The 27,243-nt window shown below is 43.1% G+C and overlaps 1 protein-coding gene across 10 annotated transcripts in view; it reads right to left on the bottom strand.

Moving 5' to 3' along the window:
• The window catches only part of LOC103127443 (rho GTPase-activating protein 27), a 104,358-nt gene that overhangs the window by 62,345 nt on the left and 14,770 nt on the right, over window positions 1–27,243 (bottom strand). For 8 of the 10 annotated variants that reach the window (XR_009553001.1, XR_009553002.1, XR_009553003.1 and 5 more), the window contains 4 exons: window positions 26,825–27,072; window positions 24,610–25,236; window positions 15,205–15,610; window positions 757–1,027 (listed from right to left, as the gene is read on the bottom strand). Coding sequence is in view for 7 of the 10 variants with exons in the window: in XM_060203312.1 (XP_060059295.1) it covers window positions 757–1,027; window positions 15,205–15,610; window positions 24,610–25,236; window positions 26,825–27,072 (1,552 nt within the window). In the remaining 3 variants the exon portion in view is untranslated. Of the gene's footprint in view, window positions 1–756; window positions 1,028–15,204; window positions 15,611–16,846; window positions 16,930–24,609; window positions 25,237–26,824; window positions 27,073–27,243 lie in introns of those variants that run through there. The other 2 variants (XM_060203311.1, XM_060203316.1) reach the window with 2 other exon arrangements.

The following is a 27,243-nucleotide window of genomic DNA, read 5'->3' as shown; positions in this document are numbered from 1 at the left end:
AATATCTATACACTTTCCCCATATTTGAGAGCTATTCCCTTCTCTGGTCCAGCTTTCTAATCCTTTTGCCAATTCTGACATCATCTCCCCAGACAATAACTTGGGTACACTTGCATATTAGCTGTCAGGCTCAGGCAAAAACTAGTAAAGTCATGCCCCCCTGGAATATACCTAATATAGACCTACTAGCTTTTTCCAAAATGGAGACCCCAAATCTCATTTGCTATATTCTTGCTTTTAGGTTCCTGATTATTTAATAATTTGTTCTACTTTATATCTTAATGCTTTTCAGCCACCAAGTTGCAGATGCTACCATGATGCCAACCTGACTTCCCCGGACAGAGACCTCACCAATGTGTCCTGGAGCCCTACCTCTTCAGAGCCCTGTCCCACTAGGGAAAGAGAGAGACAGGCTGGGAGTCTGGATTGACCTGCCAATGCCCGTGTTAAAGCAGAGAAACAATTACAGAAGCCGGACCTTCCACCTTCTGCACCCCATAACGATCCTGGGTCCACGCTCCCAGAGGGATAAAGAATAGGAAAGCTTTCAAGGGAGGGGATGGGATACAGAACACTGATGGTGGGAACTATACCCCTCTTATCCTATGGTCATGTCAATATTTCCATTTTATAAATAAAATTTAAAAAGGACAAAAAAAAAAAAAAAAAAGGAAAAAAAGAAAAGAATAAACAGAGCTGCTGTCTGAAAAGCATTGTCCTGCAGTGAGGCTATCCAGCCTCCAAAGGGCCACCTACCCATCTGTCTGCGGTGCACCACCCAGAAGTTCTTATGCTCCTGCACCTTGGCTGCCTTGCTTTTCTGGCTCCCAGAGGAAAGCACACACGCTTTGTCTAAGGCCCCCAAGGAGCAGCTCTTTCTTGGACCTTGAGAAAAATGCCTGTGAAGACCAGGCCTGGCCTCTGCAGCCCCTCTGGAGAAAGCTGTGGGGTGATCTGGAGGGCTCTCTGTGGGCAGCTCCTGGGGAGGCCGGTAGAAGTCGTCTTCTGAGATCCAGTTCCGGCTTTTCTGTTGGGACAGATATTAAGAAAGGTGGCTTAAGTTCTTTCACTTTTGCTGAGGTTTGATCAGCATATCTTAGAATAAACTCCCTTAGAGTGTATGATTCAAAGGTTTTAGGGATATTCAGAAAATTGTGCAACCATCACCACAATCTAGGCTTACAACACTTTGGTCATTACATACACACTATGAGTTACTCCCCATTTCTCCTCCAGCACTCCAGTTTGAAGAAATCAGTATTGGTGCTGGAGGAGAAATGGGGAGTATTGTATAAGTTATGCCATCCTTTTGCAACTGACCTTTCCCTTGGCATAATATTTTCTAGTTTCAGCCATTTAACATGTATCAGCACCACACTTTTTATTGACAAATAACACTCCAGTGTATGGATGTACCGCATTTTGTTTAACCAGTCATCAGCTGATGGACTTTTGAGTTATTTCAATTTGTTGATTATTATGAATAACACTGCTGTGAATATTCACGTACAAGTTTTTCTTTTCTAATTTTTTAACCAGCATGCTATTCAGTTTTGGCTTCTGGTGGTACACGGAACTCAACCTGGGCCTTTGGAGTCTCATGAATGAGAGTCTTTTTGCATAAATACTATGCTATCTATCCCTGCATGTTCAATTTTTATGTAGGCTCATGCTTTTTTATTTATAAAGATTTATTTATTTAGGAGCTAGGAGATAACTGGCAGAGTACACACCTTTCTTGCATGAGGCCCTGGCTTAGAGTCCTGGTACCATAATGGGAGTACCATAGATGGCACCAGGGAAGCTCCATGGTGGAACAGTAGAGTCTCTTCTGCCTTCTTCTTCTCTTCTTGTTCTTTTTCTTCTTCTCCTTCCCCTTCCCCTCCTCTTCCTCCTCCTTCTTTTTCCCCACCCCTCTAAAAAATAAAGAATTAAAAAAAAAAAAAAAGGGGCCTAGGAGGCTAGTCTATCAATGCTGTCATCCCTGTACAAGACCTCAGGTTTCATTCCCTGATGCTTCACAGAAAACAAATGAGAGAGAGAGACCAGAGAATCACTATGGCATGTGTCGTACTAAGGATTAAGCTCAGGATGTGACATATGTGACATGTGCTCTATCACTAAGCCAACACCAGAAATAAAGAAAAAGGGGAGGAACAGATTCTTCCTTAAAATCTCCAGAGTGAACTAACTGATAGCAACTGGATTTTGAATTTTCATTCTCCACAACAGTCAAAGGACATATATATGTTTAGTGAATTTAATCTAAGGTGCTGTGTTACTGAGCCCTGGAAAAAGAACTTAAGTTGCAAGGGCTTTTTCTTTATTGTAAGTATACTGAGCTTTTGTCAGATATACAACTTGCAAACAACTTCTCCAACTCTTGGACTGTCATTTCAGTTTCTTTTTTTTAATATTTTATTTATTTATTCATTTTGTTGCCCCTGTTGTTTTATTGTTGTAGTTATTATTGATGTCTTCATTGTTGGATAGGACAGAGAGAACTGGAGAGAGGAGGGGAAGACAGAGAGGGGGAGAGAAAGATAGACACCTGCAGACCTGCTTCACCACCACCCGTGAAGCGACCCCCTCCCCTGCAGGTAGGGTGCTGGAGGCTTGAATCAGGATCCTTAAGCCAGTCCTTGCACTTTGCGGCTTTGTGCCATGTGTGCTTAATCCGCTGTGCTAACGCCCGGCCCCCTACATTTTTGGCCCCCTACATTTTTAATTTTAATGAAGTTCAATTGAAACATTTTTTCCTCTCATTCCTGTACTATCAGTGTAGCTAGGAAACAGCTGCCTATGCCAAAGCCACAAAGTAATCCTGTATTTTCTATTAACAGTTCATAGTCTCAGCTCTTATATTTAAATCAGTGGTCTATTTTGAGGTTTTTTTTTTTTTAATTTGTGTAGGTTACAAGATTGTAAGCTTATAGTATACAGTTCCACACCACACCCATCTCCCAAAGTTCTGTTCCCCCCCACCCTCCCACCTCCCAGAGATAACTGCTATAGTTCTCACAAGTCTTAAAAGTCTTAGAAACAGTTAGTTTCTTCTGTTTTTTTTTTTTCCCCCCAAAGCACTGCTTGGCTCTGGCTTATAGTGGTGTTGGGGACTGAACTGGGAACTCTGGAATCTTGGGGATGAAAATCGTACCATAACCCTGGCCCTTGAGTTTATTCTTGCCCATGACTTTTTTTTTTTTTTTTTTTTGTCCATGACTCTCTGTTGTCAAGCACCATTTGTTGAAGGGACAGGGGATATCCCCTGGCAGAACCCAGAGGACCCCTTCCCGTCCACTGCTCTTTTGAGCTTGCAGTTGTTTACTGTCTGGGGGAAGTAGGGGCTTATTTGAATGAATAAATCTAGTTGGCTTTCTTTTTTTTTTTTTTTTCAAAGCTTCTCTGCTTTTGTGTGCCTAAAATGTGAAAGAGCAGAGGCAATAAAACTGGTTAGGTCACCAGAAGTGGCTATCTACACAGGGGAAATGAGTCACACAGGGTTGGGACTAGCCCACCTGTTCTAAGTGCTACCATCCTCACCTTGATTCTGCTATTTCCAGTGCCTCAATAAAGGCTCCTTGTTCAACAGACAAGGAAGGGGAACAGGGATGGGGTTGCACTGGGAGAGGGTCAGTTTAGCAAGGTTAAACTACCAGATACTATTAGATTCTTTAAGCCAAGAGTGGCAGGTTCTGAGTCAGGTGTTGGGGAACCTCAGAAAGCTGGGCCTCCAGTACTTCCTCAGAGGGGCCCTCAGAATTGGCAGGTACTTCCTTCCATTGGTGATGGGTCAATGTTTCAGTCAGGGTGGCTACTGGGACCATTCACAACGCTGGATTCTGAACAGCACCTGCCGAGGTCACTGAAACCCAGGGAACTCCCCAAGGAAAATGGGCAGGAGTGAGTCCCAAAAAAAGTCTTGCACACACCTGGGGACTCCTATGATTGTGACTGCCTCACTCCTGTTAGTGACCCTAATAGATGAGACCAGTTCCTTTTATATCATTTATTTATTTATTTAATTATTTATTTTGTCTCCTCAGTTATTGCTGGGGCTTGGTACCTACACTATGAATTCACTGCTCTTGGAGGCCATTTCCCCCCCTTTTTTTTTTTGCCCTTGTTGTTGTTCTTATTGTTATTATTGTTGTTGCTGCTGTTGTATAGGACAGACAGAAATCAAGAGAGGAGGGGAAGACTGTTGTTAAAATTTTCGGCGGCTCTAGCTGGCCGGGCTAGCTTCACAGGTGGGTAACAGAGACGACCAGAGACATACGGCTGGGCAGAGAAGCTGTATTTCTTTATTCACGAACAATGATTCATAAACTAAGACAAACTAATCACCAAACAGAACTCTGCTGTCTCTTTGCGGAGGCGCAAGCACTCTCTCTTACTCTGCAACTCTGGAACTCTCTCTAACTCTGGAACTCTGGCGGGGTTCCTAGGGGCGGGGCCAAGTGGCCCGCGAAACTAACTGGACTGATCCAATTCTCTTGGTGGGGGAGAACTAGAACCCAATGTAAAGCATACAACAGAAGACAGAAAGGAGGAGAGAAAGACAGACACCTGCCACCTGCTTCACCACTTGTAAAGTGATCCCCAGGCCGGTGGGGAGCTGGGGGCTCAAACTGAGATCCCCATGCTGGTTCTTGCACTTCACACCATGTGCGCTTAATCCACTGTGCTGAAAGGACAGTGAAGGGATAGGGGATGTCCCCTGGCAGAACCCAGAAGCCCCCTGCTCTCTTGAGCTTGCAGTTGTTTACTGTCTGGGGAAGTAGGGGCTTCCCTTGGATAGACTGCCCAGCCTGATCAGTTCCTTTCAGAAGCAGATCAATGGTCATCATTCCCAGTCTACAACCTCCAAACTCATACTTATTTAGGCACAAGGCCCCTCCATGACTTTCTGTACTTACCCCAATCCTAGGTTTTTTTTTTTTTTTTTTTTTTTTTTTTTTACCAGAGCACTGTTCAGATCTGACTAATGTGGTGCTGGAGATTGAATCTGGGACTACTGAGACTCAGGTATGAAAGTCTTTTGCATAACTACTATGCTATTTCCTTATCTTCCAGTTGTAGCAATTATGAAACTATTTGGAATGGTTATATTTGTGCTTAGCATGGAGCTATAAAAGGTGTGGGAGAAAAAAACAGACTCAAGGTCTCAAACATGTGTGACACTGCTGAGCCTCCTCTCAGCCTGACTTTTTTAAGAATGATTTTTCCCAATTATGTGAAATTATGAGTTTCAAATATATGGAGAAAGAGTCAGTTTCACATGGGCACATGCAGCACTGTGGCTCAGATTGGGAGCTGCAGGCATACAATTTTTTTTTTCCCCTTCTCCAGGGTTATTGCTGGGCTTGGTGCCTGCACCATGAATCCACTGCTCTTGGAGGCCATTTTTCCCACTTTTGTTGCCCTTGTTGTTGTAGCCTCATTGTGGTTATTATTATTACCATTGTTGATGTTGTTCGTTGTTGGATAGGACAGAGGGAAATGGAGAGAGGAGGGGAAGACAGAGAGGGGGAGAGAAAGACAGACACCTGCAGACCTGCTTCACCACCTGCGAAGTGACTCCCCTGCAGGTGGGGAGCCGGGGGCTCAAACCAGAATCCTTACGCTGGTCCTTGCGCTTTGCGCCACGTGCGCCTAACCCACTGCACCACCGCCCGACCCACAGGCATACAATTTTTAGCTAAGTTATTTCTTTAAGCACACCATTTTTGTGCTATATATTTTTTCTGAGAGAACAACAAAAATAGGGGAGTGACAGTAAGGTATTACTCCACCAGCCCTGGAGACCCCTCATGCTGTCCTTGGTGCTTCTAGGTGATACCAAGGAGAAACCCAAAGCCCTAGGTGTGAAAAGATAATACTCTAACCACTGAACCACTTCCTTGTCTCCCTCCCATTTGAATGTCTTACTTTCCAGATGTATAACTTGAACTCCAAAGCAATGGTATAATTTAGCAAATAAGCCTAGGCTTTTAATACCAAAGATAAGATAAAATAAAGACGATGACATGCTTCCCTGAACATAAAGTAGTAAGGGTGGGAAGAGAAAAGAGGAAGGAAGATAACAGATGTGCTCAGACATGGTTCATTACTATAAGTCAGGACCTGGTAAGTAATGCATGGGGAGCACCTTTCATTCTTTTAAGCAGCTCCAAAGACAAAGGGAGCACTAGATCCTTGGAGCTTACGTACATGGGCTTAGATAGAGACTGACAGCAGTGCCCTCCACCACCCCCACCCCCCACCACAAGATACCATACAGTTCCCCTCCACCACTTCCCCTATCAAGCACCATGCTTGAACTTTAGCAGGGACTTAGTACTAAATGAATAATAATAGAAAAAAAATTTAAAGACTGAAAGGCTTTCGGGTCATAAAACTTGACAGTGGAGGCCAGGTGGTGGCAGACATGACCGAGGACACACATTATAGTAAGTGCAGAGCACACAAATAAGTGTAGGACCTGGGTTCAAGCCCCCCAGTCCCCACCTGTAGAGGGGAAGCTTTACAAGTGGCAAAGCAGTGCTACAGCTCGCTCACACACATGCACATGCTCTCTTCCGGCCTTTATCTTTTCGTTCCTTCTCAGTTTCTCTGTTTTTTAAAAAATAAGATTTGTTTGTTTGCTTGTTTATTTACTTACTTACTTAATCAAAGTACTGCTCCAGCTCTGGCCTGTTGTGGTACAAGGGATTGAATTTGGGATTTCAGAGCCTCAGGCGTGGAAATCTATTTGCATAACCACTGTGCTATTATATCCCCTCTCTCTGTTTCTATTTAAAATAAAGAAAATATCTTTAAAATAAATTTAAAAAGGAGAGATATAAAATAAAAAAATACTAAAAAATATTGAATAAAGACAACAATGAGATACCATTTCACTCCTATGAGAATGTCATACATCAGAAAAGGTAGCAGCAACAAATGCTGGAGAGGTTGTTGGGAACAAAGGAACCCTTCTTCATTGCTAGTGGGAATGTAAATTGCTGGAGAGCAGTCTGGAGAACTCTCAGAAGGCTAGAAGTGGACCTACCCTATGATCCTGCAATTCCTCTCCTGGGGAGATATCCTAAGGAACCTAACATACCCATTCAAAAAGATTTGTGTACACATATGTTCATCGCAACACAGTTTGTAATAGCCAAAACCTAGAAGCAACCCAATTGTCCAACAACAGATGAGTGGCTGAGAAAGTTGTGGTTTATATAAACAATAGAATACTACTCAGCTATTAAAAACGGCGACTTCACCATTTTCAGCCCATCTGTGGTGGAGCATGAAGAAATCATGTTAAGTGAGGTAAGTCAGAATTATACAAAAGGATGAATATTGGATGATCTCACTCATATACAGAAGTTGAAAAACAGAAACAGAAGGGAAAACAAAACAGAACTTGGACTGGAGTTGATGTACTGCACCAAAGTAAAAGGCTCTGGGGTGGGTTGGGGGGAGGGGTCAGGTCCTGGAACATGAAGGCAGAGGACCTAGTGGGAGTTGTATTGTTATGAGGAAAACTAGGAAATGTTATGCATGTACAAACTATTGTATTTTACTGTCAACTGTAAGCCATTGATTCCCCAATAAAGAAATGAAAAAGAGAAAAATATTTATTTGACAGTGACCCCCTACATTAAAATAAAAAGCAGTGTCTAAGGCAGAAGCATAATGATGAGAACCAGAACTACAGAGGCACAGGCCCTTGCCCCACCAGTGCAGCAGGTGACCTAGGGGAGGAGGGGGCAGGGGAATAAACAGGTTCACATCTTTCCTGTGGAGGGAGGAAAATGAAAGCATTCCAGCTCCTCCCACTGGGCCAAATTCCAGGTGCTGTGGTTCCACATGATTTCTAGAACCATGCTCACTCCAAGGCTGGTAAGAAGGTGGGACAGGCCTGGTCAGACCAGCTGTCCATCCCATGCACTGATGGTGAACTTACTGCTCAGTGACATTTACAATCTGGTTCCTGAGAATTCTTGCAGAGCCCAAGAGAACTAGTAATTGATGCTTACTCGATCTTGGGTACAGCATGGAGGTGACAGTACAGAAGGGAACAGAAGGGGTCCTTTGTATCTTAGAGTTAATATTCTAGTCAGGAGATGGAAAATAAACAAGTAGCCAGAGAGGCAGTATGACTTCCTAGAGATGAATGTTATAAACAAAGTGAAGCAGGAGGAAGGGAAAGGGAGCTACTGGGGCTGCTGCCTTTGAGACAGGGCAGTGAGGGAAGAAAAGCATCTAGATGGGAAAGACTTAGGCAGAGGCCAGCAGTGAAAAGGTTGGAGGTTGGGAGGGGCCTGATATTTCAGGAGCTTCAAGGAGGCTAGAGGGGGCCACACCTGGAAAGCAGGTGAGAGCACTGTTCACTGGGGAGGCTGCTAGTGGTGTAAAAACATACAGGAGGCCCTGAGTTCACTGGAATTTTTTATTTTATTTTTTGTATTTTTCCACCACTAATATTTCCTCTGGGTCAACTTTTCTGGTAGAAAAAGAGAGACAGGAGAAAATGAGAGGCACTACTGTATGGAAGCTTCCCCCAGTGCCATGGGCCTGAGCATGGGTCACAAAGCAGGCACTTACCTAGCCAATGGGCTATCCTGACCTCCCCTCCCAAGTCACATTAAAAAAGAGAAACTAATGAAACAGCTCTATAAGAGGGCCAGACTGCAAATAAGCAAATGAAATTATATCAATATCATTAGCAATTGGGGAAACACAAATTAAAAAAAAAGTGAGATACTACTACACACCTATTTGCTAGAATAGCTAAAATACAAAAGATCAACCACACCCTTGGCTAAGAGAAAGTCAACTAATACACTTTTATATTTATAAAAGCATAAATATCAGTATAAGCACTTAGGAAACTGGCAGTGTCTGCTTGAGTTAAACAGATGCCTCCTCTGTGACCTGCAGTTCCACCCGAGACACGTACCCAGAGAATGAGTACAAAGGCTCACTGTGACGCAAGGTCAGGAACGCTTATAGCAACTCTTCTCATGCCAGTCAAAATCTGATCCAAAAATCAACTGATAAAAGAATGATAAAGGCATCATGAGACATATATTCTTATAATTCCAGAGAACCGGGGAAAAGAACGATAGCCTCATGCTACAAATGCAGGTGGGTCTCACATCATAATATTCCAAGGACATAAAATAGCACAGACTGTGATCCCATTTGTATGAAATCCCGTGATAGGAAGACCTAGTCTGTGGTACAGAAAGAGTGATAGTTTCCTCTGGAGGGAAGCAGTGTCTGAGAGCTGGCATGGGAGAGCCTTCTAGTTCTTCTTCTAGCGTTTGCCCTTCTTCCGTAGCCAGTCAACAGCGTCAGGTTGAGCCTGATGTAAAGTTTCGAGACCTCCTTTGAATCTGGAGAGGTGGCAGTCATTGACTATGTGGGTCATAGTCTGTAGCCTTCTAGTGAGAAACTTCCTTTCAGTTGAAATAGTCATGATCTTGATCTGGATTGTTATAGAGTGTATATCATATGTAACTACTGACAATTAAGCTGAAAATTTGGGGTGGGTGTGTTAAATATGTAAAGTCTCAAAAAAGTATGAAGGTCGGGGAAAGAAGAGCTAAAATTCTAAAATAGCTAAAATTTATAAGATTTCAGTGAGGGAAAGACTAGTCAAAAATGGTGCTGGGATAAATGGAAATTGGAATTCTTTACACCAGACACCAAATTAACCACAGTTCTTAAATATAAGAACTGAAGCTATAAAATCTTTAAAAAAGGGAGTTGGGCGGTAGTGCAGCGGGTTAAGCGCAGGCAGCACAAAGCGCAAAACCTGGCGTAAGGATCCCAGTTTGAGCACCCGGCTCCCCACATGAAGGGAGGGTTGCTTCACTGGCAGTGAAGCAGGTCTATAGGTGTCTATCTTTCTCTCCCCATCTTCCCTTCCTCTCTCGATTTCTCTCTGTCCTATCCAACAATGACGACATCAATAACAATCATTACAACAACAATAAAAAACAAGGGCAGCAAAAGGGAAAATAAATAAATAAAATAAAATTTAATTTAATTTAAAAAAGAAAATCTTAATTTTTTTTTTTAATTTATGTGGTGCGAAGTGCAAGGACCAGCTTAAGGATCCTGGTTCGAACCCCGGCTCCCCACCTGCAGGGGCGTCGCTTCACAGGCGGTGAAGCAGGTCTGCAGGTGTCTATCTTTCTCTCCCCCTCTCTGTCTTCCCCTCCTCTCTCCATTTCTCTCTGTCCTATCCAATAACAACATCAATAACAACAACAATAAAAAAACAAGGGCAACAAAAAAGATATAAAAAAATTAAAAATTTTTTATTATCTTTATTTTTTGGATAGAGACAGTCAGAAATTGAGAGGGAAGGGGGAGATAGAGAGGAAGAGAGACAGAGAGAGACACCTGCAACACTGCTTCCCATTCTCATAGCTTTCCTCCTTCAGGTGGGGGCTGGGGGCTTGAACCTGGGTCCTTATGCATTATAACATATGTGCTCAACCAGGTGTGTCACCAGCAGGACCCAGCCATAAAAAGAAACCAAAAACACAATCTTAGAAGAAACCAAAGCACAATCTTCATGATCTTAGACTAGGCAAAGAGAATGATTTGATATGAAATCAAAAGTATATAAAAAAAAACAACAATTAAATAACAAAAAATTTATGCTGCAAATGGGGGCCAGGTGGTAACACATGGGGTTAAGAGCACATAGTGTGAAGCACAAAGACTGGGATAAGGATCCTGGTTTGAGCCCCCAGCTCCCCACCTAGAAAGGGGTCGCTTAACAAGTGGTGAAGCAGGTCTGCAGGTGTCTGTCTGTCTTTCTCTCTCCCACTCTATCTGCATCATTTCTCTCAATTTCTCTCTGTCCTATCCAACACAGCAGCAGCAACAACAATGGAAAAAAAAATGGCCACCAGGAGCAGTGGATTCATAGTGCAGGCACAGAGCCCCAGCAATAACCCTGAAGGCAAAAAAAAAAAAAAATCCACATCAAGAAATCAAAAAGAAAATTCACAGAATCAGAGAGGATATCTGCAAATCATACATCTGTTGAAATCCTAGTATTTGGAATATATAAAGAGCAAGTATAATTTTAAAAATAAAATGACTACCCAATTTTAAAATGGGAAAATTCTGAAAAGATACTGTTTTCAAAGAATACACAGAAATGACCAATAGGTACATGCAAAGAGGCTCAACATCATTAGCTATCAGGGAAATGTGAACCAAAAGCACCAGAACCTACTTCTGACCCACTAGGATGGCTATGATAAGTAAAAGAAAAAAAACAATTAATAGTTGCTGGTAAGAAGTGGAAAACTACACTGCTGATGATAATGTAAAACAGAGCAGTTTTTTTTAGTAAAGTTTGGCAGTTCCTCAAAAAGTCAGTAAACAAAGTAGGCACATGATCCCCAATTTCACTTCTAGGTATACATCCACAAGAAACACACACACACATGATAGCATAGTGGTTATGCAAAAGCCTTTCAGGCCTCTAAGGTCCCAAATCCAATCCCTGGCACCAGGGAAGCCAGAGCTGAGTAGTGTTCTGGTAACAAGACACACATGCGCGCGCGTGTGCGCGCACACACACACACACACACACACACACACACAAACACACAAACACACACACACACACACCCATCCCACAGGTGGCACAGTATATAGTGTTGGACTCACAAGTATATCATCCTAAACTTGATACTTGGTATTGCATGTGTCAGAATAATGCTCTGGTTCTCTCTTAATAATTAATAAATACATCTTTAAAAAATGATGGATGTTCATAGCAGCAGCCAAAAGGTGAGAAAAAAGGAAACAAATGTTTACATATTCATGAAAAAAATGTAAAATGTAATATATCCATACAATAGAACCCACAAAGAAATATTATTCAGTGACCCAAAAAAAAAAAAAGGGATGAAGATGCATGTTACAACATGGCTGAATCTTAAAAGAAACATCCTCACAGAGGCTAGAGGGTGCATTTGATAGAGCACACACATAACAATGCACAGAGACCTTGGTTCAAGCTTCCAGTCCCAACCTGCAAGGGTGAAGCTTCATGTACAGTGCAACAATACTTCTGCTGTCTCTTTCTCTCCCCCTCCCCCTTCCTTCTGTCTCTATCTAAAATAAATAATAAAATAAATACTTAAAAAAACATCATTACATCATGATTCTCTTGATGTAAAAATGCGAGAACTATTTACAACGTATGTACAAAATAGATGAGTGACAAAGGCTGAGGGAAGTAAGAAGGATGGGGAGTGACCACTAATGAATAGTGGGTTTCCTTAATAGGGGATGAAAATGCTTTAAAATTAGAAGGTGGTAGCAGTTGTACAACCCTGTGAGTGCACTAGAAATTGAATTATGCACTAACTAGGTGAACTGTAGGGTATATGAATTATATCATAGTACAGCTGCTTAAAAAAAAAAAAAAGAGGAGGGAAGAGTCTCCCTTTTCTAGTTCCCATCCTAAGTTAAAAGATTTGGATGTCACAGGGCAAAGGAAACATATACATAAGTTGAGATGCAGCTGGAATAATCTCCAAGCTTTATGTGTCCGTGTGCACATAAATTCCTGCCTCTAATTTTAAGCACCTGATTTTGTCCTTCATGGTGTAAAGCTTGAAGAGAGCAGAAGTAAGAGGTCCCTATGGAATACAGACAACTTAAAACATTGAAATTAAAACAACAAGTCAGAAGTCCCTATGGAATACAACAACTGAAAACATTCAAATTAAAAAAAAAAATAGTGGGGAGCCGGGCGGTAGCAAGCGGCTTAAGCGCACGCGGAGCAAAGCGCAAGGACCAGCATAAGAATCCTGGTTCCAGCCCCCGGCTCCCCACCTTCAGGGGAGTCGCTTCACAGGCGGTGAAGCATGTCTGCAGGTGTCTATCTTTCTCTCCCCCTCTCTGTCCTATCCAACAACAACAACAACAACCTCATCAACAACAATAACGACAACAACAATGGAAACAACAAGGGCAACAAAAAGGAAATAAGTAAGTCTTAAAAAAAAAAAACCTTAAAAAAAAATAGCCAAACGACCTCTTAGTTTTTGCAAAGATTATGGTGGGTTAAATCTTATTTTGTAAACCAATGTTAATCACTAATAATAATATATATTTTTAATTTTTTTCTCTTTGGAGGGATTAATGTTTTATAGTTGACAGTAAATACAACAGTTTGTAGATGCATAACATTTCTCAATTTTCCACATAACAATACAACCCTGACTAGGTCCTCTGCCATCATATTCCAGGACCTAAACTCTCCCCCCACCCACCCCAGAGTCTTTTACTTTGGTGCAATACACCAAAATAGTAAAATTTATTAAAATAAAATAAGTTTTAGGTAACTCAAAACTACTAAATATAAATGCATTATTTTCTCTCTCTCACCCTGGCATCTCTCTCACCTGCTGAGTCACTGGGCCTATGATTCTCAGTGCTCAAATAGACAGTTCTCTTAAGGAGATTCCCAGGGTTCACTTCACTTGGCTTATCAACAAAATGAACTGGTTAACTCAACAGCACTGGCCAACCAAAATATAATATAAGCCACAGTCCACTACATGTGTTTCAGTATAACCATTTTTATTTTTATTATTTTTTTGTATACTATCTCCCACAGCTTTTCTTCCCCTTATCCCCCTTTTTTCCTTTTTTTTCTTTTCTCAGTCAACAGGGCTTCACCACCCAGTGTTGCAATTTTCAGACAGGAAGAGGAGACTTCCTCCAATGTGAGGGCCAGGTTTAAACCTGAGTCTCGCTCATGGCAAAGCAGGCACACGACCCACATAAACCATCCTGTTGGACTCTTATAAGCACATTTGAGAAATGTAAAATGAGAGACAGAGATAGTTCATTAGAGAGTGCCTATACCACCTTGTATACAGCCCAGGTTCAAGCCCCAGCCTCACATGGGGGATTTTATGTCCATGGAGGAAACTTTGCTGCTGTGGTGTCCTCCTCTTGGTTTGACTCCTCTCTTTCTCTGAATGGGGGGGGGGGGAAAGTGACCCAGAGGGGTGAAATCATGCATATGTAAAAGCTCTGGTTCCATGAAAACACAAATACATAAAAAGAAACAGCTGAAATTATTTTTATATTATTTTATTGAACCTAACAAATCTAGATTATTTTATTAGCATTAACATGTTACTGGACTACTTTATATTCTTTCTTCATATTAAGTCTTCAAATTTTGTTGTTAGAGCCAGGGAAATAGTTCAGCCTGTTGGGTACAGAACTTGTAAGCCACAGGTTCAATCTGAGCAGTGCTCTGGTCTTTCTTTCATAATAAAGAAATGAGCAAACAAATGAAATGTGTTCATTTTCCACAGCTTATCTCAGTTTGGACTGGCTACACTTTGAATGCTCAGTGGCTACACATGACTGGTGACCACCTTATTAGAGAGCAGAGTTCTTTCTTGTGTGTGAAGCCAAAGTTTCAAGCCTTTGTAATTTCACTACTTCCAAGCTGCTTTTACATTCAGGATGAGAGAGAGAGAGAAACATCACAGCACTGGAGCTTCTGCCATGGTAGTGCCAGGACTTAAACATGGGCCACAGACACATGCTCTATCTCGTGAGCTCTATCTTGCCCACCCAGGTCCATGCAGTTCTAAATCTAGTTTAATTTGCAAACAGCATTTCCATTGCAAAGAGTATTTCCATAGTTATTTTAATAACAGTAAGTGCCTAAGAGGAAATCAAGGTTCTGTGAGGAGTGGTTCAGAACAGAAAGCCTTCAGTGGGTGGGGGTAGGGGTAGATAGCATAATGGTTATGCAAAGAGACACTAATCACTGAGGCTCCAAAATCCCAAGTTTAATCCCCCACACCACCAAAACTGAGCAGTGATCTGCTTAAAAAATAAGTAAAGAAGCAAAGAAAGCCTTCAATGAGAGAATTTGCTTCTCCCCAGGGTCAATGTGAAGTCGGTAGAACACACCCCATGGGAAATCTGGCACAGGGTCAGCTGGCTCAAGGCCAAGATTCACAACCAACAAGCTTTAGTTCCACCACTGCTGTGCTGGGGAACAGTAAGAGGGAGAGGGAACTGATGCAGAGAGAGTGGCGACCAGTAGGGGGCATAGTCTGGGATGAAACCCTGCACCAGCTCTGAGGTATTTCACCCAGACTGTCCCCTCCCTCCAAGACAGCCCATGCTACTCACCGGGCTGGTGGGAGAGGGAACCACGAGGCTCAGTCCAGCATCTTCATCCTTCACTGGCTTCTGCTGTCCACTGCCTTGATGGCCGGCTGAGGCCAGCTCTCTCTCAGGACCAGGAGGCTGCTGGTGGGAACGATCTCCTGAGGGTGCAGCATGGACATCACCCTGCAGCTGTAAGGTTGGGGTGGCACACATCTGTGAAAGCAACTCCTGCTTGCAGCCAGCACCAGGGATCCTGATGGATGCTGGGGTGGGGTGGGGCTCTGCAGGCATGATAGGGTGCAGCCGCGGGCTGGGGTCCAGGCCACCCAGGGAGGGTGGGGGCTGCAGGGCAGGGCTGTCTGCTTCCTGGCCCAGTCGGTTGGTTGGTACAGAGTTTACCTGGGCTTTGCTGAATTCCGACAACACCCTAGAAGGTTTTAAACAAAGAAACCTGTGTGACCAGGCTGGGTTGTTAGCTGGAGCGCCCAAGGCGACTGGGGTGAGGGCTAAGAATGGAGAAATGTCAGAGTTGGAAATAGGACTACAAAGCTGGATCAGGGCAGAGACTAGCTCCCAAACATGGGAAAAGTATATAAATACTGTTAACTGTAAACCCCATCAGTCTGACCTAGGGCCCATGTCTATCCATATTTAGCACTGTGCAACATCTGCATACCTTCATGTTAGCTACTGGGCTCAAGCAAAAATTACTAGTCATGGGCCCCTTGAAATATACCTAAAATAGACTTCCTAGCTTCTTGCAACATGAAAACACACCAGCATATGTGGGCTGCACAGGCCCACTTCTCCCCAGAGGACAGGTGTTTCCTGTCCCCTCACTGGCATGTCTAGGGCTACACAGAGCCAGTGTTACTGCCTTTACCTACACTCACTCACTCACTCACTCACACATTCCTGCACTAAAACATACTTCCGGGCCTTCTGGAATGTATATTGACTAGTGACTGCTCCTCCCTCTTCTAAGGCTTCTGAGAACACAAATTCTGATTCTGAAGCAAACCTATTCTCTGGGGTGAGAGAAAGCTCACTGAGCAGGGCAGATGTCTTGTAATGTGCATGGTCCAGATTTAAGCCCTGGAACCACACGGGAGCACCATGGTACCTAGGGAAGCTCTTATGCTGTGGTATCTCTTCCTCTATTTCTGTCTCTCTGTTTCACTATCTGATGAAAAAGTGGGCTGGAAGTGGTAAAATCATGCATATGAGAAGCCCCAACCCCACCAAAAACTAAAATATGATCTACCCAATAAATAAACAAACAAGTAATATCCCGTCATCTGCTTATGAGCACAGTGGCTTACATTAGGGACAAATAAAAGTTCTGGTGGCAGCAAAGCAGCCTGGATCTAACTTACCCTAGTGGCTTAGACTGGGTTCAGAAGAGACACCAAACTCCCCTAAGTGTTAGCTAATGGACTTTACAATTCAAGTACACTTATGGTAACTGATTTTCAACATGGGCAACAAAGCATTTCATGGAGGGAACATATTCTTCAACAAGCGGTGCTTGAATAAGTGAATAGTATCATATAAAAAAATGAAATTGGACTCCTATTTCACACCACATATAAATATTAACTAACTCAAAATAAAGCAATGAGTTAAATGTGAAAATTACAACTACATACAGGAGATAACTTACCTGGGAGCGTACATACATTGTCATGTGGGAGGCCCCATATTCGAGCCCCAGCATCACATGGGAGTAACAAATGCCAGAGGAAGCTCAACAGGTAGTGAAGTGGTGCTGTGCTGTCTTATTCCCCCGCCCCCCAACTCTATCTGAAGTGAAAAAAATAAAATAACTCTTAAAAGGAAACAAGAATTAAAAAAAAATCTTTGAATTAGGCAATGATTTCTCAGAAATAGCATAAAAAACAAAAACAAATAGGATATTATCAAAATAAAAAAAAAATGTGCTTCAAAAGGATACTATCATGGAGTGGGGAGATTAACTTTAGAGCATATGATTTGCATGCCCAAGGCTCCAGTTCAGCCCCCAGCAATACCACATGGCAGAACTGGGGAGGGCTCTCGTTAAAAAAAAAAAAAAAAGTGAAGACAACACACACAGTAGAAAAAAATATTTACATGTTTTATAATATATCCTATATGTATATACCATTATGTATCTCATAAGGATATAACATCCGGAATATATGAAAACCTCTCTTTTTTTTGCCGCCAGTGTTATCACTAGGGCTCGGTACCTGCACTATGAATCCACTGTTCCTGTGGCCATTTTTTCCACTTTTTGAATATAACAGAGAGAAATTGAGAGGGGATAGGGAAGTAGAGAAGGAGAGAGAAAGACAGACACCTACAGACCTGTTTTTACCACTTGTGAAGCAACTCCCTGCAGGAGGGGAGCTGGAGTCTTGAACCAGGATCCTTACGCTAGTCCCTGTGCTTCCTACTATGTATGCTTAATCTGTTGCGCCACACCTGGCCCCCTTCATGCTGTTCTTTAATCTACAGCTTTCACTAATATAGCTTACCTTTTTAACATCACAGATAAAATTCTTTCTTTCTCTCTCTTCAGTGTTTTTTATCATTAGATAGTAGTTGAATAAACTAAACAAACTAAAGTCATATTAAGGGTTGGAGAGAGAGCTCAGATAGGCATGTGCTTAGCCATGCAATGTCATCCAGGTTCAACACCACCACCACCACCACCACCACCACCTCCACCTCCACCACCACCACCACCACCACCACCACCACCTCCACCACCACCACCACCACCACCATCACCACATGGGAAGTGCTATGGCACTGGAGGAAGTTCCAGTGCTGTGGGGTTGAACCTTCCCCCTGCCCCTTCTCTGAATGAAAAAAGTAGCCTGGAGAAGTGAAATCACCCATACACCAGGTCCTAGATCCACAAAACCCAAAACAACAACAAATAAACAAACACTCCACAGAGAGATACTATTTTATACCAGCTAGGATGGCTAAATGAAAAAGACAGAATAGCAGATGGTGGTAAAAAAAGAAAAATGGGAACTTTCATTTGTGACTTGCAAAAATGCAAACTGGTAGAGCCACTATGGAAAACAGTTTGGTAGAAAGGTAAGCACAGAGTTACTGTATGAGTAAGGAGTTCTGCTCTTTGGTCTATACTCAAGAGAATTAAGAATCTGTACAAGAATGGACATTGTAGTGTTATTCATAAGAGCCAAACAGTGGAAAAAGTCCAAATGACTATCAACTGATGGAATGTATAAGAAATTGTGGTTTATTAATATAATGAGTATTATCCAGCCACGATTCAAGCTATTACAAGGATGAATCTTGAAAATATCATACTGGTGCCTGGGAGGTGACACAGTGGATGGAGCATTGGATTCTCAAGTATGGGGTCCTGAGTTCAATCCCTGGCATCACAAGTCCCAGAGTGATGCTCTGGTTCTCCTTCCCCCTCCTCCTCACCTCTTTCTAATAAATAAGTATATATTTAAAAGTAATGTCTTTAAAAAAAGAAAAGGAAAAGGAAAACATTACACTAAGTGAAAGAAGCCATTTATAATAGTGATTCCAGATATACTGAAGAACCAGAGAAGGTAAATCCATATCAAATGGGTAAAGGGTTCCCTTATCGAGTAATGGAATGCTCTCAATTAAAAAAAAAAAATTAATATTTATTTATTTTCTCTTTTGTTGCCCTTGTTTTTCTATCATTGTTGTAGTATTATTGTTGTTGTCATTGATATCATTGTTAGGACAGAGAGAAATGGAGAGAGGAGGGGAAGACAGAGAGGGGGAGAGATAGATAGACACTTGCAGACCTGCCTCACTACTTGTGAAGCAACTCCCCTGCAGGTGGGGATCTGGGGGCTTGAACCGGGATCCTTATGCTGGTCCTTGTGCTTTGCACCATGTGTGCTTAACCCACTGTGCTACGGCCCAACTCCCTGAATGCTCTTGAATTATATAGTAGTAATGTTGCAAACCTGATGACTATACTAAAAAATAATGGACTGTGCATTTTAAAATGGTGAAATTTATGGTATGTAAATCATTTCCCAATTTTTAAAAAGTCACTGACCAATCAGTGAAAGGTGCAGATGGGTGAGTGACTAGAGACAAGTGGGTACCAGTTCTTCTTGCTCTAAAGCTTCAGTCTAAAACTAGATTGAGGAAAATCCAAGAGTGAACTTGCAGAAAGTGAGCAATGAGGAATTCTGGAAACAGAAGAGTAGTTTCTGAAAGCACAGAAAGAAGCAATATTTGCTAAACATCTGTGTCCCAAGCACAGTGACAGAATGAGACCACCTTCTGAAATGAATAAGGGAAGGAAGTTTTTGACAAATGTTCCCTGTGATACCTTAGCTCCACAGGGCTCCAGAGACAACCTGACTTCGGTTAGCACATTGCTATATACTCTACAAGTTATTATAGTTCATGAACTTAATTCCCTTCTTTGTGAAACAGGCATGGTAACAGCACCTGCCTTGTTTGGCCATGGCAAAGATTCAATGAGACAATATAGGTAAAATCTTAGCATGCCTAGCACAAACAAAGCACTTAAATATTAGCCTCAATTTACTACTGTATTTGCTTTTATTATTGATAAGACCTGCTTAGCCCCCATGCCATGTACAAATATAAAAATATAAGAGAAAGAGACGAATTATAGAAATACTCACTGGCTTACCAAAATAATTACTATAAGTGAATCTGAGTTTGTAAGAAAGATTTTAATCATATAGTAGACAAGGTGTTAGAATAAGTGAGTGACTTCATGCTTAAAGAAATGGTAATAAACAGCAAAATGTTTGTGTGATATATCAGAGCCATATCAAAACCATGGTCAAGGTGGACCAGTGAGATAGCTCACTAGGAATAGTGTGCTGCTTTGCCAAGCATGTGACTCAGGTTAGAGCCTGGCCCCCACTGCACTGAAGGAAGCCTCAGTGATATGGCCTCTTTCACTCTCGCTCTGCCTCTGCCTATTTAAATAAATAAAATAAAACCCAAGGTCAAGGTGAAATCAAGTTCAAAGAGCATCACCAGAATCTGCTGATTCTCAAGCAAACTTATAAAGGAATCTACATTCTATTTGTTTATTTACTTATTTTACTTTTTTTTGCCTTCAGGGTTATTGCTGGGGCTCGGTGCCTGTACCATAAATCCACTGCTCCCGGAGGCTATTTTCTTCCCCTTTTGTTGCCCTTGTTGTTTTATCATTGTTGTGGTTATTATTGTTGTTGTTGTTGTTGATGTCATTATTTTGGATAGGACAGACAGAAATGGAGTGAGGAAGGGAAGACAGAGAAGAGGAGAGAAAGACAGACACCTGCTTCACTGCTTGTGAAGTGACTCCCCTACAGGTGGGGAGCCAGGGGCTTGAACTGGGATCCTTATGCCATCCTTGCGCTTCCTGCCATGTGCTAAGGCTTAACCCGCTGTGCTACCACCCAACCCCCTTATTTTACTTAAAAAAAATTTTTTTTTAATTTTTAAATATTTATTTTATTTATTTATTTATTGCCCTTGTTGTTTTATTGTTGTAGTTATTATTGTTGTTGTCGTTGTTGGATAGGACAGAGAGAAATGGAGAGAGGAGGGGAAGACAGAGAGGGGGAGAGAAAGATAGACACCTGCAGACCTGCTTCACCGCCTGTGAAGCAACTCCCCTGCAGGTGGGGAGCCGGGGTTCGAACCGGGATCCTTACGCCGGTCCTTGTGCTTTGCGCCACCTGCGCTTAACCCGCTGCGCTACAGCCCGACTCCCCTTATTTTACTTTTAATGCAGTGCTGGGGAATGAACTCAGGGCCTTGCATATGCAGGATACTACTGAATGGCCTCCCTGGACAGGTTTTGTTTTCCTTGCCTCCTTCCTTCTTTTCTTCCTTCCTTTCTTTGTGAGAGAGAGAGGAGAGAAGGAGAGACACCATAGCACTACCTCTTCACCATCCATGGCGTTCCTGTGGTGCCAGGGTTCAAATTTAGGGCTCTGTGCAAGGCAAGGTGAAGGGTCTTCTAGGTGAGTTATCTTCTGACCTTGGAAAGTCTCTAGTTTAAAGATGAAGAAATGAGACCGGCTTGCTAGTGGTAGAACTGGGCTTAAAGCTAGACATGCTCTAAGTCACCCCTGGAACCCTGGAGCTATTTTCTCACCTGGCAGGAACACTGTGAGGACCTGAACTGGGCTGGGGGACAGCGGTGGGGGTGGAAAGCAGTATGGAAAAGAAATTTCTAAACACAGCGGAAGGAAAATGGTCTGCATAAAACAAGTGCTTAATGAAAGATTTCCATTTTGTACCTACTAGGTGAGCATATACTTCAAAGTCCGATAGTACCTTTTGTTAATAAGGGAGGAAATAGGTACATTCCTAAACACTGGAAGTAAAAGTATGTAGAATCTACTGTGAAAATCACAAATTAATGAGTGTGGCTCAGCAAGTCTGCTTTCAGGAATTTAATAAGCCGAAATTTGCACAGAGCTAAGAGAACACACACATATTTATAGAAATACCAATCTCTATTAAACACAGGGCAGGTATGAATAAAGGGCCAGAGAGATATCTCACTGGATAGAGTACATGCCTTGCTATGCTACAGCTCAGGTTCAAATGCTGGCACCACATGGGAAGTGCTATGGCACTGAAGAATGCTCTGGTGCTGTGGTATCTCTGAATGGAAAGGTAGCTCTAAGTAGTGAAATCACACACACTATAAATGAACAAAGATGCATTCACACAATGAAAAAGTATGCAGTAAAAAAAAAAAAAGATTTAACTTTTTTTCCCCCTAGAAATAGAATCAGAGAAAGAACTATAGCTTCTTTTAATGAGGTGGAAGCTGAGCTCAAACTTGGGTTATGCACATGGCAAAGAGCACACTATCTATGTGAACTATGTCACCAGTGCATAAAGGAGATAACTTCATATGGCAAAGTACAACTTTCCTGTATGTGAGGCTCTGGGTTTAAGCCCTGGCACTCTCTGGGAGCACAATGAGAGCTCCATAGATGGTGGATCGGTACTGTGATAACTCCTTCTCTGCTCTCTCCCTCTCTCTCTTACACACACACACACACACAAACACACACACACGCGCACACACGCGCATACACACACACACACACGCACACGCACACACACTAAAACAAATTGGGTTGGTAAGCTGCTCAGCAATATTGTGTGTGTGTGTGTGTCTGTGTGTGTGTGTGTGTGTGTGTGTGTGAGACCCTGAGTTTCCTTGATGCTACATTTAAAAAAAGGGGGATGGGGTGGGTGGATGGTGATGTGCCTGGTTGAATACATGCATTACAATGATCAAGGATCCAAGGATCCAAGGATCCAGGTTCAAGGCCCTGGTTCCCACCTATGGGGGAGGGAGGGGAAAACAACACTTCAGGAGAGGTGAAGCAGTGCTGCTGATGTTTCTTTCTCCCTCTCTATCTCTATCCACTTTCTGCACCCCATAATGATCTTGGGTCCATGCTCCCAGAAGGACAGAGAGTGGGAGGGGTACAGGGGTAGGGGTCAGATGTGGAGTTCTGGTGGTAGAAGTTATGTGAAAGGGGAGTCGGGCTGTAGCGCAGCGGGTTAAGCGCAGGTGGCGCAAAGCACAAGGACCGGCATAAGGATCCCGGTTCAAACCCCGGCTCCCCACCTGCAGGGAGTCGCTTCACAGGCGGTGAAGCAGGTCTGCAGGTGTCTATCTTTCTCTCCCCCTCTCTGTCTTCCCCTCCCTCTCTCCATTTCTGTCTGTCCTATCCAACAACGACAACAACAATAATAACTACAACTACAACAAGGGCAACAAAAAGGGAATAAATAAAATAAATATTTTAAAAAAAAAAAAAAAGAAGTTATGTGGAACTGTACCCCTCTTATCCTACTGTCTTATCAATATTTTTTATTTTATAAATAAATTAATTTAAAAAAGTATTAGTGGGGTTTTAAGCAAGTTACAGATTTATTCATAAATTCTGATTTCAAGTATATAAAATTAAAAAAATTAAAAGTTAAAAGAATTTTTAAAATTAAAAATAAAAATAAAAAATAATTTTAAAATTAAGTAGAATTAAAAATAAAAATTAAAAGAATATTGGGAGTCAGGCGGTAGCACAGCGGATAAAGCGCACATGGCGCAAAGTGCAAGGCCCAGCATAAGGATCTCGGTTCGAGCCCCCGGCTCCCCACCTGCAGGAGAGTCGCTTCACGGGCGGTGAAGCAGATCTGCAGGTGTCTGTCTTTCTCCCTCTCTGTCTTCCCCTCCTCTCTTCATTTCTCTCTGTCCTATCCAACTACAGCGACATCAGTAATAATAACTACAACAATAAAACAGGGGCAACAAAAAGGAATAAATATTTAAAAAATTTATAAGAAAAATTAAAAGAATATTTGGAGATTATAATTATTTTAACATGTTAGTATTAACATTTAAGATCATTCCCATGTGTTTTATTTGTGTTACTTTTATAATTAAATATTTCTTAAAAAGAACTCAGGGGTAGATAGCATAATGGCTATGTAGAAAGACTCTCATGCCTGAGGCTCTAAAGCTCCAGGTTCAATTCCTCACACCACCATAAGCCATAGCTGAACAGTGCTCTGTTAAAAAAAAAAAAAGTACAAAATAGAAAAATGTTCTAATATGAAGAGTTAAAACATGGCACAAAATAGTGTCTTCACATTAGCTTTTGTGGGACTTGAGGGGAACATAAGGTAAGAATCTTTCAAAGTCTATTCAATTTGCTACAGATAATAGTTGGAAACACTGAAAAAAAACACATAAGGATTAATAACTATGGGTACAGGGGCAGGAAAGACTACACTGCACACATTGTAGATTGTTCTAACCAGAATAAGCCATCTATTCAAAAGTTAATGTTCAAAAGCCTGAGCACAGAAGACTGTTCAGGCTTCCTTCTCAGGCTGAGCTTGCCCATACGCCTGCTTGCACCTGCTGTCAACCATCCTCCCACTATGGCACTCGGGTTTATGTCCTCTTGAGAGGTCATCTATGAGGTGACAGAGGGTCACCCCTTTGCATTGTGTGTCACTGCATTTTGGGGAAGTTGTGAATATTGCTGGAAACTACTAGCTTCCTTCCCTCTAGGTGAAAAAGACACCAACAATTTGTAAGGAGCCTCAGAGAGCTTAAGTAACTTGTCAAAGGTCACCCAGGGGCAGAGCTGCAACCTCAGTTCATCTTCCTTGCTGCTCCCACACTGTCTCCAGTCACAGTCTCTAGGACTCCAGGGGAGGGAGAGAGGTCCTTTATCCTTTAGGCCTTAGCAGAAATCAGGGCTCAGAATGTGCCCAGTGAAAAAAATCACATGCTACAGGAAGGGAGGGCGGAAAAGGGGAAAAGAAGAAATAGGGAAGAGAGAGAGAGAGAGAAAGAGAGAGCGCCTGGGAAGGAGTAGCGAGGGCAGAGGCACTCACTCTTGCAGAGATGGGTCTGAATCTTCAGCATTTGCTGTGCCCAGGTCTGAGTCATATGAAACGGGCTCCTCAGAATGGTCTGGGCTCTTGCAGTCATTCTCTTGGAGAAGGCAACTGTCAGAGTTCAGGCTGCAAGACAGCTGGGATGAGGTGGCTGTGTCCAGACTGAGGGTGGAGGCAGTGAACCTTCTGTCCTGCCGAATCTTATGACCTGAATGCTGTACTTCGATGTCATCTGAGCCCGAGGAATGGGAAATTGAGTCCAGGGACTCCTTCCGCTGGAGTTCTGCACCGGAGGTAGTGAGGGGGTCAAGCTCAGAGAGTGGGCAGAGGCCAGAGAGGGCCAGCGGGGTCAGTGTCCACTCATTTAAGATGGCAGACTTGTAGGAGAGTTCGAAGGACAAGGATGTCAGTCCTTGCAGGAAGCTGAGGAGGAACTCACCCTCCTCAGCATCACGGAGCAGGGCTGTGGGCTGGTAGTACTCGCACAGCCGGGCCTGCTCCTGCAGAAGCAGCTTCAAGTAGCACTCCATCAAGCCGTCGTTGAGGGCCAGTCTCAGCCATGCCCGGCAGCGGCCCACATCTGTACTGACAAAGATCAGGTGTTCTAGCTCCGAGATGATGTGTCTGGAAGTGGAGAGAAGAGAATTGCTTCAAAAATGGTTTCAGTAGGTGAGGCAGGCTGTGGTGCACCTGGTTGAGCACCCATGTTACCATGTGCAAGGATCCAGGTTCAAGTCCCTGGTCCCCACCTGCAGGGAAGACTCTTCATGAGTGGTGAGGTAGTGCTGCAGGTGTCTCTCTTCTCTCCCTCTCTATACACACTTTCCTTTTTGATTTCTGTCTCTATCGAATAAATAATAAATAAATAAAATACCTGAAAAATATTTCAATGGTCAGAAAAAAGCTCACCTGGTAGAGAGCACATATTATCATGTGTGAGGCCCTGGGTGGGTCTGAGCCACAGTACCACCTCGGACAGCACCAGGACAAGGAGGCAGTTGGGGCACTTGCGGATGGTGAGGCAGTTCTCAGGTGTCTCTAATGCTCTTTCATCTTTTGTCTTTCTATTTTATTTTGCTTGTTTTTGTTTTGTTTATGGATAGGACAGAGAGAAACTGAGAGAGAGAATATATAGATGAGAGAGAAAGAGCCACCTGCAGACCTGCCGGGATAGCCTGAGGGTGCTTCTTCCTGAGCAAGTGCTCTCTGGGTTGGAGAGAACTCGACTGGAGTCAACCTATGCTGCTGCGTGGGAGAGGGATCAGGAACTCGTGCAGAGCTAACATCACAGGAGATACACTATGGAACTCTTGGAGCCGGAAAGCAATTCCAAGTGTTTTTACTCAGAAAAGCAGCTTGTATATATACTAGCCAAGTAGGGTGGAAACAGGGTGTGATGTAGAGGGTGGAGCAAAAAGGCAGTGGTGGAGATCAGGGTGTACTAGGAGAGGGGGCGGGGCAAAAAGACATGGTGAACCAGTGGGGATTAAACCAATGCCCTGGAGGGAGGGTGGTGCTTAGTTAACAGTGGTTTATGTAAATAGACCGCAGCTTTAAGTGGGATCAAACCAATGCCCTGCAGGCATGCCGGTGCTTAGTTAAGCAGGATTAGAGACAGAAGCTTTAAGCAGGGGGAGCTGACATACTACCCAACACAGACCTGCTTCCTTCAGTGCAGTGGGAGCCAGACTCAAAACCTGGGTCATGCCCATGGCAAAGCAAGCACACTGTCCAAGTGAACTATCTTGTTGGAAAGGAAAGAAAACCCACACCTTATTCTAAATGTAATATTGAGTGCATAGACGTTCAAGCATGCTTAGGTAGGGTCAACAAACTACTGTACGTGGTGGAACAATAAAACTTGGAGGTTTTGCAGGCCACACAGCCTCTGCCACATGATCTCACTCTACCTCAGTTTGGTCAGAATGCTGCTCCTGAAAAAGGCCACCTGGAATCAGCCTAGGCAGAAGAAGCTGGGGACGTAGAAGCATACTGAGGGGAGAGTTGAGCTAATGGTATCCCCACCTCACCCGTCTTGGCAGAAGAAGCTGGGGACATAGAAGCATACTGAAGGGAGAGTTGAGCTAATGGTGTCCCCACCTCACCCATCTCTTCTAGAGCAAAGAGCTCTTTGGTGTGTTCCTGCAGAAGAACCCAGGGTCTCCCTTTCAGAAGCTCCTCCCCAAAGCCAAACCTCCCCAGCAGCTCTCACTTGTGGGTGATGGCTTTCAGAAGGGGCCAGAACACAGGTTGAGGCAGGGGCTTCTGGTGGGCATTTTTCTTCCTCTTTGCTCCCACCTCAGCTCGGATGTGCTTGGCGTGCAGACCATGGATAAACACAGCCTCCAGGGCGCTGCACATGGTGTTGGCATCTCCATCTTCGCTGGTAACTACTGTATCCAAAGACACATACTGCTTCTGCAGTGCCTTTACGGAGCCCACCAGCTTCTTCTTGATGACCTAGGAGCACCAAAAATAATGCAGGCTTTTTTAATGGACCCTGTTGTTCACCTGGAATGCAACTCTGCCCGCCACCAAATACCTGCATACCCATAATCATACTCCTTCTATAAAACTGACACACACTGATTATAAGAAATAAAACACAAGGGGGGGGGGACCTGGCAGTGG

The sequence above is a fragment of the Erinaceus europaeus genome, chromosome 12 (genome assembly GCF_950295315.1).
Source record: "Erinaceus europaeus chromosome 12, mEriEur2.1, whole genome shotgun sequence".
NCBI classification, from domain to species: domain Eukaryota; kingdom Metazoa; phylum Chordata; class Mammalia; order Eulipotyphla; family Erinaceidae; genus Erinaceus; species Erinaceus europaeus.
This window is presented reverse-complemented; position numbering and strand designations above follow the sequence as displayed.